At 36.2% G+C, this 15,005-nt stretch overlaps 3 protein-coding genes across 4 annotated transcripts; 2 read left to right on the top strand and 1 right to left on the bottom strand.

Moving 5' to 3' along the window:
• The first annotated feature begins 153 nt into the window (after positions 1–153).
• Positions 154–3,230, top strand: LOC140742623 (mitochondrial GTPase 1). The gene is made up of 4 exons (XM_073073558.1): positions 154–718; positions 1,003–1,211; positions 1,741–1,928; positions 2,405–3,230. The coding sequence occupies exons 1-4, from the start codon at positions 315–317 to the stop codon at positions 2,603–2,605; spliced, it is 1,002 nt and encodes a 333-aa protein (XP_072929659.1). The 5' UTR covers positions 154–314; the 3' UTR covers positions 2,606–3,230.
• A 500-nt stretch (positions 3,231–3,730) lies between these two features.
• Positions 3,731–4,891, top strand: LOC140742622 (uncharacterized). The gene has a single exon (XM_073073557.1). The coding sequence runs from the start codon at positions 4,056–4,058 to the stop codon at positions 4,764–4,766; it is 711 nt and encodes a 236-aa protein (XP_072929658.1). The 5' UTR covers positions 3,731–4,055; the 3' UTR covers positions 4,767–4,891.
• On the bottom strand, positions 4,884–14,739 carry LOC140742621 (flavin reductase (NADPH)). Of its 2 annotated transcripts, none has more exons than XM_073073556.1 (4): positions 14,667–14,739; positions 14,308–14,382; positions 6,263–6,649; positions 4,884–5,960 (listed from the first exon to the last, which is right to left on the bottom strand). In XM_073073556.1, the coding sequence occupies exons 2-4, from the start codon at positions 14,378–14,380 to the stop codon at positions 5,806–5,808; spliced, it is 615 nt and encodes a 204-aa protein (XP_072929657.1). In that variant the 5' UTR covers positions 14,381–14,382; positions 14,667–14,739; the 3' UTR covers positions 4,884–5,805. The 2 variants fall into 2 exon arrangements, with proteins under 2 accessions (XP_072929657.1, XP_072929656.1); XM_073073555.1 differs by lacking the exon at positions 14,667–14,739 and adding an exon at positions 14,514–14,660.
• Positions 14,740–15,005: the final 266 nt, after the last annotated feature.

Genomic DNA, 15,005 nt, shown 5'->3' with positions numbered 1-15,005 from the left:
GACTAAGACTATATAATTATATTGAACGCAGTTGTTAATTTCCGATTGCCAAAATCAGCAGTTGTTATTGTCAATGTCAATTTATGGTATATCACCGTATATCAAAAAACTCCGATATGTACTGACATATGACATATAGTTCCACTGGGAACTAGACAAAACATAGGCCTATTTTTCGTTTATTTTACGTAATTTTCTTTACTTTTCATTCAAAACACTTTTAAAATTTCATTTTATATTATTTTTTCACTTATTCTGTTTCTTGTAACGTACGTTTACCAACAACAACATAACCTCTACACGAAAACAATAATATGGCAGCAAAATTCGATGCTGCCGCTTACAACTTCCGCAAGCAATGCCCGTACGTGAGCAAGAACCTGCTGAGATGGTTCCCGGGGCACATGAACAAGGGCCTGAAGCAGATGCAACGCAAGCTGAACTCGGTGGACTGCGTGATCGAGGTTCACGACGCTAGGATACCATTCACAGGGCGCAACCCTATATTCACAAAGACGTTAACAGGCGCGAAACCGCATATACTAGTTCTAAATAAGAAAGATTTAACGATACAGTCCTTAATGCCTAAAGTTAGTGATCAGTTGAAAGCAGAGCAGAATGTGGAGAATGTTGTGTACACCAACTCTAAAGATCAACACTGCAAAGGTTTAAAAATACTGAAGCCGCTCATGGTGGATCTCATTAAGAATTCTAACAGGTTAGTATTATTTATATAACATGAATAAACTCATGTATGCATGATTAAAACTAGTTATTTAGCATGAGTAAAATAATTTCTCTTCATTCATGATATCACTTAAATTTAAAAAAAAGTTGACAGAACTGCTTTGTGTTTTCATGCTAACATACAGACAGCCACTTTACAGCACATAATTGCACTATGTTCTAGTCTGTGATGAGATACATTTACTTTCTTTCCTATAAATATGCAATTAATTGAAGCAACCACTTTAATTGAAGGTAGAACTCATTTAATTTCAGATATAACAGGAGTGAAGAAAAGGATTACAATGTGATGATTATCGGGGTACCAAATGTGGGCAAATCATCCCTTATAAATATGTTACGGAGCACCAACATGGGGATAGGACATGCGCTGCCTGTCGGTGCAATTGCTGGAGTGACTAGGAGTCTGATGACCAAGATGAGGATCAACAACAATCCTGAGATATTTATGTTTGATACACCAGGTTAGGACTTTTACACGTAGATATTTGTATATAAAAAGTGTTGATCAAAGTTCATCCAAGGTTTCAAAGGTTACAAATGGCCCATGTGGTGGAGTGGTTACCATACCAGTCTGATGCCTAAGGGTTTCCAGGTTCGATCATACCAGTGGGTACTGTGAGTGCACAGCACCATAGACCAGTAGAAAGCTTTTTTTATCATTAAAAATAAAAATTGTTTTTAGTGCTCAATAAATAAATCAACATTAAATTGAGTAATCCTTAGTATCTTACATAGATTTTACTAGCTATTCTATTGTCAGACTAAAATTTTATTTTGCATTTCCTGATGTACCAACAATAGTTCACCATAACTCACTCATATGTTACTATGTAACTTGCAAAATTTATATACACTAATCTAGATTGAAGCAGTGTTGTACATTTTCCTTCATTTGTGTGAGACATGGACAGGTATATGGCCTATAAAAGCATTGCAGCTATAAAACAATAACAAACATCAAAATTTTCAATCCTACACTCCAATTACCAGGTATCTTGGAGCCATCAGTGACAGACATGGAAATGGGGTTGAAACTGGCGCTGTGTGCGTCACTGCAAGACCACCTAGTGGGCGAGGAGGCCATCGCAGACTACCTGCTGTACTGGCTCAACAGCCATGGCAAGTTTAAATATGTTGACTATGTCGGCTTGGAGGAGCCATGCGATGATATAAATAAGGTAAGTAGCTACATTTATGATTCTGAAATTTCTGTCAATTAAATAAAACTTGAGAAGCTCAAGATTATACATTAATGACTGAATGTGTGTGAAGTCAACCAATTTTGGTATACAACAAGTTCTCAAAGAACTGAGAGTGGAACTCATTATAAATTGATGTTGATAAATGTTATTATGTAGGTGCCATAAAGCTGATATTCAAGTTTGAAAAATGTTAAGGAAAATATACTAAAATTACATGTCCAAATTTAGATTTCATAATTAGTGATGTACCTGTTGCCGACCTCAAGTCTGTGTCCAATACTATTTAGGTTCATTTTTGATACTTACAACTTCGCTTTATTAATTCCTTGATAAATTTACCCCTATTTCCAATTTCGCACTGACTCTTCGAGTGTGGTGCAAAACTTGACCTCTTAGATATATAATTAATAATTATATATATTAACAGAATAATAATAATAATTGTGTTTAAGGTACTCATCGCAGGAGCGGTAAAATTCAACCGAGTACGGAAAACCCGGGACTTCGACGGTACAGTACGGGAGGTACCAGACCTTACAGAAGTCGCCCGAACCTTGATCAAGGCGTTCCGCACCGGCGAGCTCGGGAGGACACTGCTAGACATCGACTTGTTACGGAGACCCGAAATGCAGAAGAAGGAATTGCTGGCGTAGATAGAAACGTCATATTTAACTATAAATGGTATGCTAAGAATAGATTAGATATTATACCAAAAATAAAATACTACAGAATACGAAAATATAGTTTATCCCGCGATTATCTTAGCTCGAGATCTTAATAACGGACGATCTGTCCTGAGCTGGAAAGACCAGCCTGTCACAAAGGGCATAAAAACTTGAACATTTGTGTGGCAGGAAGTTAACTGTGAGCTAAAGTGGTGAAGGACGACAATTTCAAAGAGAAAATTATTTAGTCGGAAAAGTTGTACAGTGCCTCATTATTTCTTTTTTATGAAACCAAATTTAACATTTATGTTGGACTCCCTAATTAATACATTTGTCAAATAATCATAAAAATAGATTTTTATGATTTTCAAAATAATGATAGAATTTTTTACTTTTTGTATTTAATTACACATTGAACAATTGTACAGAGACAGACATTTAAATAATAGAATTTACAAAATAGTTACAGAATTGTTTGATAGATTACAATTGTGTAAATATTATAAAAGCTGTAAATATGTATAGAACTATTTTAGCACTTAGGAATCTAGATTTAGGAGTAACCAATTGATTTAAGTGTATGAAGACAAGGAAATAAAATTTGTTATAACAAAAATCTTTAATTATTTAATACTCTTTGAGTTTCATGTCTGTACTTAATTCTACTTACCAGGACCAATTAGAAACTTAGTATCTTAAAAAGTTACTATGGTTAGTACAAGCAATGAGATCAGATCGGAGCGGTTACCATACCGGTCTGACGCGCAGAGGGTCCCGGGTTCGATCCCCGGCCAGACAGATATCTAAATGATGATTTTATAATTCTGGGTCTGGGTGTACAATTTGTCTCTGTGTGTGTCCATGGCACCCACGACTCAGGTAATCCTAGTGTGGGGCTGTGAGTGTAGAAAGTGTTTCATTATTATTATTTAGATATAAGCTTCGAATTTAATGACCGAAATGCTTCGTTACTAAAGTTTTGCCCATATATAATTGATATTCAGATTCATAACACCACGGAACAGAAAAAACTAGCTTTTCCGTGTCCCATGTCTCGCAAATGGAGAGTAAGGAGGTTAATTTTCAAACTTATATATTATCTAAATCGTTGCCAAAATGACAATCCCTTCACGCATACGTCAGTCAATCAATGTAGTTTTATAACAAGAACAAATCCAAAATTATTAGTCGATGGATATACCTGCGTGAACTCTAGATAAGAATAAAATAAGGAAAAATACTAAAAAAATATGTCTTTAACCCTTTGACAAGAAAGGATGGTGGTAGCCGTCTTGTGAACAATGAACCCATTCGACTTCCTCCAGATCTTCGTGGACTCCATTCAGGAGTACAGGTGGCTATACGACATCGCGACCGACTGCTACCCCATCGGAGAGATGTCGAAAATACACACAGCGTAATTGTAAAATGGAGTAACATGGTTCCGACGCATTTGAAAGCGACCAGAACTATTGAATTCAAGCCATTCAGAAGTGCGACAGCATTGTCTATCACCACTGAGAAGCCAGCTCAATCGTCGAAGAGCACGCCGGAATTGTTTAGCTCGTGTTCGCATTCGACCACGTCGCTGGCCGACGAGCCATCTGCATCCAGCTTCTCCACAGACGGCACTCTTAGCATGATAACGACACCCTGGACAACCGAGTCGTGGATAACTGACACTTCGTGTGAAATGGACTTCGCGTGGTCAAATTCTGACATATCCTCGCTGACCGTTCCACCTAAAACTTCTACATCGTACGGCACTTCCACCTTACTGGATACTTTCAGTAAGACCACGTTAACAATATATAGTTTTAAAGAGATCGACGACTTCGACGCTGAGAGTGAGTGCATACGACCTTTGAATGCTGAAAGAGCATCAGATTTATCCAGTACTTTCAGCTCGTGGACCATTGAATCCTTTACGAGTTCTGGTTGGCTGTCGGACTTGAGCTCCAACCTTGTGAAAGTGAATTACCCCTGGAGCCCGTACACAGAATTTAGTTTTACTGACACGTATCCGAGCAGTTTACCATCACATAGCCATTTCAGTTTTCCGTCGAATATTAGCACTACCACCAAAGGCACCGATTTCTTATCTCGCTTGGAGCGAACAAATGAAGATCATACAGTTTTGGTGTCTTAAAATATACAATATCACATTAAAAAACTTCCCCAAAACAGTTAAAATGTTAATATAACTCTTTGATACGTATGATAGAATATAAAGTTTAATGGATTACACAAAAATAAAACAAAAATAGAGAAATATAGCATTTTATTTCTTATAAACTTTTTAACTACCTACATTAGTCCAGTAATACAGCATAATACTGTAAAATGAAGAAATCAACGAATACTTATAAAGTTATAAACATATTAATAAGAGTATGTTTCGTGCGACTTAACAATTTCTGTGGCCTTTTTAAAAACGGTGAACTTCGAAAGGTGTGGAATATTTGACTTCACTATCTTTAATTACCATACAATAACTATATAATATGTACCTGTGCGACCTCATTATACTGGGAGTGGTATTAATTGTGCCTAACGTAGGTACGAGCGCTTGTTTATTTAAATCATAATGAAAGATCGCTACCGAATCTTAGTGACATTATTTATTTATTTTATTACTTTTCATATAAAAGAAAGTCTATTTAACGACAGGTAATTCTGGTGTTATACATACATAATAATGTGTAACATAACAAAAATGAAGTTATACTTTTTAATGAAAATTAAGCAGCGTTTTAGAAATCCATTTAAAATTAGTTTTACAAAAGTTATAGCAACAATATAAGAAATCGCTCCATACTTTTTTAATTATAGGGCTATCTTATATAATTACTATAAGACTCGTACATTTGAATTTTTACCATAATACATTGGAACGCATGCATTGGTATTTAGCGGCATAAATAGTAAAAGTAAATTTATTTAACAACCATACTTAACATGTAACATGTAAATGAAAATTATATTTCGTTACCTATTGCAATAAAAGCAGTATACATTAAATAATAGCTTAAATTATAAATTTAATTCGACACCTGTAAGAATTTGATGAAAAGAAATTAGTAAGCGAACTTTACTTCGGTGTAACAATTGAATATATAGTGTGTTTTTGTAACATTCTTGCAAGTCACGACCAATGAAACTATTATAATTCTATACAAAAGGTCCCTTTACTTAGGAACATTACAAATTCCGATGATAGACTTGTAGTACTTGGGCTCGCTGATGCTGTCCACGAGGAAAGTGCCCAGGTCGTACTTGGAGATGGCGCGCCCTGGTGACTTTTCTGGGTTCACCTCCACTATGATTTCGCGGCTGGGTTCGTCTGTAAAAAATAACATTTTCGTATATGACAATTTAATTCGACTGTTTGGAGCGATATCTGCAGCTTATGAAAGCCTCAAACTCATGAATTGCCTTCTTGTCTAACTATCACAGTTGTCAAATCTCGAGTTTAAGACTCGAGGTCGCAAATTTTGATCAATTTAAATTAAAAATCACGGTGATGATGTCGATACATTTGGGAATCATTATCAAAACCATCAAAAGAAACACGGTACCATCAAAAAGCAACCGTGGCCTACATAACGTAACATGTTATAAATAATGGTTTTTAAAGATGGTTACCTGAAATGTGTGGAGGCCAGACCGCGACCCAATTCAGGCCACTTTCACTCAACTCCTGGTGCATGCGCTTGTGGTCATTGGTGATGTCGACGAACCTCGGCGGTAGCTTCTCCGGTTCGTAGAACAAGAACGCCGATATGCAAACCGACACTGGCTTCACATTCTTCGCTCTCATCGCATCCACGATATGCTTCATGCCTTCAGACATGTCTGATGTGGGGTCCAGGTTGCTCCTTGTTCCAAGGGCCACCACCACGCCGTCAGTGCCCTCCACCGCGTTCGCAACGGAGTCTGGTTCGAGGACATCGCCTTTGAAGATCTCCACCTTCTCCTTTAGCTCCTCGGGTAGCTTCGACGGATCGCGCACGAAGGCACGCACTTCTAGACCTGAGCACAAAATAATGAATTTTAATCAGCGTACTTAAACTTTTTTAGAGAAAATCCAGAAATTGTATTTATTATTCGTAATTTGGAAAATTTTAGTGCAGAGTAGCATGCAGTCCGACTGACAGTGGCTTCTTATTAACATGAGCCAAATAAAATTGGAGTACCCAAGGTCGTATTCAGGTTCGTTTGTAGCTCTATACTAGTGAATAAAGATTAGGCTGGCTTGTTTTGAGCAAAAGACATAAATTAAAACAGATATTTCCTGCAAAAAACTTATCATAAAATTAATAAAAAATAAAAACTGGATTCACGTAGGTATGTAGGCAAGTTAACTGTATTGCAGTTCACGGCCGCACAAACGGAAACTCGTTTCTTTCCAACTATGTTCGTAATAATCGTAATCGGTCTATCATACGCAGTGAGCTACTAAATGCCAATTTTCGCGAAGGCCGATACTAAACACAGGATTCTACTCGCGATTTCCCCTGTTTACACGTGTACGCATGTTTTAATGTACCTAGGAACTGGTTAGATATTTTTGGAGAAGAAACTAATAATTATACAAAAAAACACCATAAAGCCCGAATGGTATAAATACAGCCTATGCCCATAGGCTATATTCGAAACCAGGCATTGGGAGTGCCCAATCAATTAAGCCTTTAAGGTTCTAGGGCGTGCTAAAAATAAGATATACATATAGATAGAAATAGCCAAAGATATTTCTTATAAAATGTCTATTTGAGGACGCGGTGTGTCCCGCTAAATGCTTGCTTCTAAATCTTTAACAATGAAAGTCTTATCTTATTTTTAAAACTTTTTTTATTTTCTCAGATATGCAGGTTTCCTCACGATGTTTTCCTTCACCGTTTAGCAAGTGATAATTAATTTCTAATACGCACATAACTTTGATAAATCAGAGGTGCGTGCCTGGGATTCGAACCTAGTACCCCTCGATCAAGTGGCCGAATTTCTTAACCACTAGACTATCACAGCTTCTTATGGTGTCACTACCGCTCAATCCATGCATTTTGTATCAAATGTGTAGAGACTTTATTTACACAAATAATTAACAAGTAGATACAAATTTGTCACGTTTATGTGTTAACTCAGCTGTGTAGATTTCATTACATCAGACGATTTATTAAATACTGAAACTACTTATAACGTATACTTGGAGGTATAAACAGGTAAACTTTATTTTGCAATTTTATGATTTGAGGAAAATCTTTGAGTAAACGTCAAAACGCAATTAAATTTAGCAGATAAACAGGTTAAATAAATCTCAATGATGAATGGCTAAATGCCAACGGCTATTTTTTACCTTTAATCTATCGGTAATCTACTTGACTTACATATTTTAGAATATCCACGGTAGTGATAGCCTAGTGGTTAAGAAACTCGGCCTCGTGATAGAGGTGTCCGAGGTTCAAATTCTAGGCAGTCTAGACACGCACCTCTGATTTTTCAAAGTTATGTGCGTATTACAAATTAATTATCATTTGCTTAAACGTTGAAGGAAAACATCGTGAGGAAACCTGCATACCTGCGAAATCTTAAAAAATTGGTTTCAAAGGTATGTGAAGTCATCAATTCGCACATGGCCAGCGCGGTGGACTATGGCCTAATCCTTCTCATTCTGAGGGACCAGTGCCCAGCAGTGGGATAGTAATGATGATGAAGAATGATATGGGATGATGATAACAATTATCGTAACATTCGTTTATTTCTGTTCATAATAAGACAGCCAGTCATAATTCTATATCAGTATATACTTCTAAGGCAAAATACATGTAAGTACTTCAGAAGTACATTCAAAACTTGTCAGTTAAGTAGGTATAATACAAGACGATAAATCGAGATGCTGGTATCTACGAGTAGAAGTGCATCCACACTCGTATTACGCGAGTGCGAACGACTTAAACTGGTGACTCAGATAAAAAGTAAACAAACAACGCCTCATGAAAATTTGAATCAAAGCCTTACAAAGAACCACTTAAATTTAAACTCTATGGGAGATTTTGTGTATGTTACAAAATAGGAACTCTGTAAATATGATGTTACACATACTTGCATACATAATACCATAACCTATACGCACTTGGCCAGCGCGGTGGACTATGGCCTAATCCTTCTCATTCTGAGAGGAGACCCGTGCCCAGCAGTGGGACCTTAATGGGTTGATGATGATGAGATACGTAATAATTGACAACCTAACCTAACCTAACCTAACGACACATTAACAACGATTACATTTTTTTCTAAGCATTTAATATCGTATCAACTCAGCTATGATACTTCTTTGGACCGAAAAAAAAAGAAACTCGTCATAAACTCGTTTTTGTGTATTTGGCTTTGTGTCTCCATAGCACTCACTATATAGGGAATCCTAGGTTGGGGCTGTGAGTGTAGAAAATGTTTTTTTTTTTATAATTCGCTTTTTTTATAATATTTTGTTTCGTCTATATTTTTGGGCTGAGGCTTGCGGTATCTTATCTTTATGTTTATGGAGAATACGAATCTATCAGTTTGAGGAGGCTTATCTGATTGCGAATCTAGTTCGAATTCGTGTATTTTTTGATAAAAACCCATGTTCACAATTTATTTTTTGGATTTGGACCATGTCGTTGGATATTATGAAACCAACTTAAAACAGAAAGGGGTGCGTTGTGTTACGTAAAGACTATGTTGGGATGGTTCATCATCAGAATTTCCTACCATACACTTTCAACCCAAAACGCAATAACGTTTCATTGCATGTACCTATAAGGTAAAAAAGGTCAGAAATAAAAAGATATAGAAGAGGTGATGTATTCGCAATAGTTTTTTTTTCAACCCTTCTAGCTATAGGACAGTATGGAAGCTAGTAGCTAGGAATCACAAGCGAAATTCAATATAACAAATAATTAAGGACGAATCCCAAAGGTGTCGCTGCAACACATTATCACAACTATATCAGGGGTAAACGCACGCAGTAGAAGGGCTTTGACCTATTCGACCATATCTACAACATAGGTCCCGAATAGATATCGTTTTAAATCAAAATTATTATATTATTAACTGTGATAGCCTACATTCGTTTTACTAAGGAGATAGCTAAGTAATTCTAATAGTACTTTGTAACTGTCTCCAATAGGATAATAGGAAATTTCTACCAGATTTTTAGGCGTAACCTTTCTGCCATCTATTGTTTGCACTGAGCAACTATACTACTAATTTGCACTTGGCCAGCTCGGTGGACTTTGGCCTTTTTGGCATGGGGTACTTAAACCTCAGTGGCCTAACTACGTATATTGAGAAGCCTCGGGAGCTCAAAACGAATGCATGGATACTTCCCCAGCGTGATGCATTTATACCTTCCTCGGAGCAAGTTGCCCCTTGCATAAGACCTAAACCTTTGAGTCTGCAGTAATGGGTTGACGACTTCTTACTATACCTCTCGTTTTTAACTTCTTTTTATCTTTTTAACGTCTTTAATCTGTACCTTACTCCACTAATCCGGATTAAAACAGAGTACTAAAATATTCTCCAAGCCTTCCCCGATTGCGGCAAAAGGCGCCAAAACACAAAAAAAAACCTTACAGCCAAGATATTATATACACCTCATTTGTCATTGTATTTACAAACCAAGATTGAGACGTTCAAAATGTTTTAAAAACAGTCGCAGTTGGAAGTTTGCACGGATGTGTACATTGTGTACACTGTCAGTTCTTGTGTAGGTAAATGTTTTCTTTCTTTTAGAACTGGATTCTTTACAATTACTTTCGCTTTTTCAAGTTACACATAAATGAATCAGGTAACTGACTTAAACACAAAATGCCTTGCAGTCAAGATATTGTCATTGTATGTACAAACCAAGAATGAGACGTGAAAATTGTTTTTAAAAGCATACGCAGTTGAAAGTTTGCACGGATGTGTACACTGTTATTTCTTAGCGTAGGTAAATGTATTCTTTCTTCAGAAATGTATTATTTAAATTTACTTTGGCTTGTCCAAGTTACATTTATATGACTCAGGTAACTACCTACTTAAGTCTATCTAATCATAACCTAAGTAGATCACTGACGTTCTCAGCATACCTAAATCTAGTTATACACGGTAGCGACCTTGATCCACGGTGATTAGCAATTATAACCTTTGTACTAACTAGTAGGGAATGTTATTATGAGTAACTGTGCTCTGCTTTTTGCAATGTCTATAGAAAAGCGAATGTGTTGCATCAGCAACTTTTGTCCCCTCACCTCTGAAGTATAGAGGAATATTAGCTGTAATTTCTTTATACAAGCTTTTTATTTATCTTGCATTTTTTGTTTTATTATGTGAGGGTCTAAACTTATAACTGAATTTAAAACCACGTAACCACAACCGATTGAGCTTAATTTTTTCATACACCTTTGAATGACAATGCATGATTACTTGATTAGTTGCTTAACAACCTTACAACTTACAACAACTCACTAACCTTAAGTTAGTGACGACATTCTAAGTGCAATATGGCAGATACCCCAAAATGGACGAGCAATTTTTTCGCATCATCATGACATAATAAGCTTGATTTTTAACTTTTATAAATCTTAATAAATTGATTATATGCTAATGATGGTCAACAAAATTCTAGGAGGTGCAGAGCACACTCTATCACACTTCTTCAATGCCATTGATAGGAACGGCTTAGCGGCCAATCCGTATGAAATCAAATCAAAAATTAAGGCCTGCGATGCGACAAGGTGTATTATCCAATACAAACATTGACAACAACTAACTGTTTAACATATCCTTTGAAGCACGGATAGCATATTAATAAAGAGCCTATTTGGCCGATTATTGATCTCCGGACACATGTAAACCGTCGTAGGTTGTTCAGGATCGGTCAAACCAATTAAGGACCCCTACAACTCAATGAACGGACGGATGCACGATGCTGGTTCCGTCGTCTTCCTACGATACCCACTTTGCGAGTTTAATAAACTATTGCATCGGATCATGACTCGTTCTATTAAGTATCATTCTATATCAAGGAAGTACATTTAATAGGACAAATGACAGGATATAATTTTCAACTGAGTTTTATGACGTGTCTCCTATGCAGGACAAGGATTTACGTAAAAGTCAACCACGCTGAGCTAGTGTGAATTGGTGGATTACACTTGTTTTTTTTTTCCTGATAAAATTGAAGTAGTCACTACTCACAGTAATCAACTCCAGGTTTTTTTTATAATATAGGAGTAGCGGGCGAGCATGCAGTTCACTTGAATCTAAGTGGCTACTGCCACCCATGGACATTTGTAATGACCCCCGATCGTATTAGATATTCCTACTTGAGGTCAGCCACAGATGCGCCGCTACCAATGAGGACTAAGCTGGACCGCCTCAGAAAAGTATGTCTCCCGTACCACACCCCTCAAACGAGAACACAGCGGCGCTTAACTTTAAGGCAGAAATAGGTGGGGCGGTGGTGCCGCCGGATTCGAACCACAAAGAGTCTATAATAAATATTCAATTGCATTTTACCTATGTAGGTACGAAGCTAACATAACACCCACTCTCATGAAATATGCGTCTTTGCCTAATTAGAAGAGACATTTACATTTATTTTACTTGATTATGCATAAAAACTCTTTATTTCAGAAATTACAGTTTTTCAACTATGTCCATTTTCCTTTCATTATAAATAATAAACATATTTTTATTTAGATTTTATAGCCTCATGGTCAGTTTGTAGTCATGATAGGTATGTATTGTATGTAAGGATTCTAAGAAATCTTTACACATAATATGCTAGCACATCTTTACTAACGTAATTGATGATAATTCATTTTGCTTTCTACAAAATATTTGAACTGTAAAAATATTAACATAATAATAACGTTAAAACGTAGAATAAAATTTTAAATAAGTACTACCTAATATATTTAAAAATAAATTAAACGAATATTTGTACATTCTGTTGGATTGGCTTGGACGCAACTGTCGAGGGTAAGGTTTTTCGAGCGTATGTATGTAGGTACCGGTCTCATTGTCCCTGTAGTTCCGGGACTAGAATAGGGCTACGGTATCCCCTGCCTGTCGTAAGAGGAGACTAAAAGGGGGCTTCCGGGGTTGCGGGCGGCAAGAATGGGAGCTCGAACCGCCCGGCCAGCGGCCCCGGGAAGGACGACGGTATGTGTGGTCGCATACCGTCGTATACACCAGATGGTGTGGCGAGCGTCAAGCTCACCTGGGCGGAGCCCGACGGGGCAACGCGCTTAGAGGACTCCGGTTGCGTTCCTTTGGAGATCCCGGAGCCCTCAACGCAGCGCAGAGGACGGCCACCGGGGGGGTTTTAGTGCGTTAAAAATCCCACATAACTCGGCGTCGCTCCCACGTTGTCGGGTACCTTTTGAAGGTTTCCCCCTCGACAAAAAAAAAAAAAAGGTACCGGTCTCATTTTTCGGCATACCTTAGAGCGCAAAGTGCTTGCCGGCTATGAGGTATCGGTAATTTCGTCTAAACTGAGTGACATAGGCGTAGGGTTAATTTTAAAGAACTCGGGGTTTTTGCTTCTTTTTATTAATTATGTTTATCTACTTTCTGATTAACGAAAAATAATAACGTAATAAAGCTAATTGGTTATTATTGCAATAATTTAAAACGCTTAACTGTTACGGCTTTGTTACCAATTGGCATATATTTCAACAAATGTTATGCTAATAAGTGTGTGGATTTAAACAGTGCGGCATTTTTACATTTGACATGTCACTGAAACTACCTAGAAATTCTGGAATTATTTTTCCTTTTCATATACATAGCTATATCATATTTTTCATGTTTCGCTAAAAAGCTCATGCAATTACCCATATTTATTTGTAGTCCTTGTCTTAATAATACTTAATTTGAATTTACATTCAAGGTATGTAGTTTAAGTAGGTACGTAGTTAATATGTTGTTATGAAAACATACTGTTATATACTTATTACATACAATCATAGATTAGTAAAGATACTTCGCCGCCTTGAAATTGAATGAAGCCACAAACGGCTTACTTGTAAGTTATTTTTTTGAATTCTTGACAAATAAAAACATTTTTAGAGAAAATTTACGAATAAATGACTAATACTGCATAATTTATATAATAAATAAATAATTATATCAATTATTTAAGGGATATTTTAGCACGGAGACGTGGCAAAACTTTTTTACGCAACTATTTCAATTCTCAAAACTGGGTACATTTTCTTGTTAGGAGTGAGTAATCTTTACTAATCTATGCATACAATATTATAACATACTATAGTTCTTACCGTTCAAATGCTTCTAGCAAGCAAGTATTTACATTTTTGCAAATATGATTGTAAACGAAGAACCTGTTTTAATCAATCGACATGACTCACACTTTAGGTTATAAGTCTACCTAATACAAAAATATTATGTACTTTAATCAAAGGAATTAAATTATAAAGTTACAAGACTTTAATTATAGTATTTTAAGGACTAGAGGCACCTAGAAACTGCGCTAATTTAGAATTACGATGAAAAGGTTATTTAGAAATACTTAAATTTAATATTAATAGAGTAAAATATTCTTTACTCAAACTAGCATTAAATGTGTTCTAAAAACGCGCGATTTAAATTTAGAATCAAACATACTATGGTAAAGGAAAATTACGAAATATTTTGCTTACCTTTTTTTACCGCCGCCTCTACAGCGCAAAGACCGGTCATGCCGGTGGCACCGAAGATCACAATTTTCTTCATAGCTGAAATAAAATATTACAATACATTATGAAAATTCAATCCCATTTGTAAAAAAATCTATTAAACAAAACGTTCAAAACAGCGCTAAGACGATTAGATTTAGATTACAAGTTATCTAATACCCAGAACTTACCTCCTCAACTCAGCAAATATCAAATAATAAAAAAAGATAACCGAAAAACTTAACAATTTGATATGCCGCGATAAATTTCCAACTACAATTTACGAGCGTACACCCGAACAGCGCATCATATATCTACTAAATGGTAAAATTAAACAAACCTACCTCTACACCGACTGCTAATGTGCTTATCTCTTAATATAAAGGTGTATACACACTATCCAGTACACATCCATCATACATGCTAGAGTAGTATATATTTTTTTCTACGATATAATCCGATCTAAAATCCAGGGCTTATTTTTTTATTTCGTTAAAATTGTAAACCTAAAAGAAGACGAATGAATATTACATTACTGTCATTATTAACGACCACGAAAGCACTTCAAAAATATGAATAATTTCTCTCTCTTCTTTTAACTTGACCACATAGCTACAAATATCAACATATTATAAGTTAATACCTCTTATACATAATTATTTAATGAAGTGAGTTAAGAAAGT

This window comes from Epargyreus clarus, unplaced genomic scaffold (genome assembly GCF_041222505.1).
Source record: "Epargyreus clarus isolate Ecla_fem2 unplaced genomic scaffold, WU_Ecla_fem_2.2 ptg000006l, whole genome shotgun sequence".
Taxonomy (NCBI): domain Eukaryota; kingdom Metazoa; phylum Arthropoda; class Insecta; order Lepidoptera; family Hesperiidae; genus Epargyreus; species Epargyreus clarus.
Note: the sequence above shows the minus strand (reverse complement) of the source record. Positions and strands in the feature narration are given on the sequence as shown.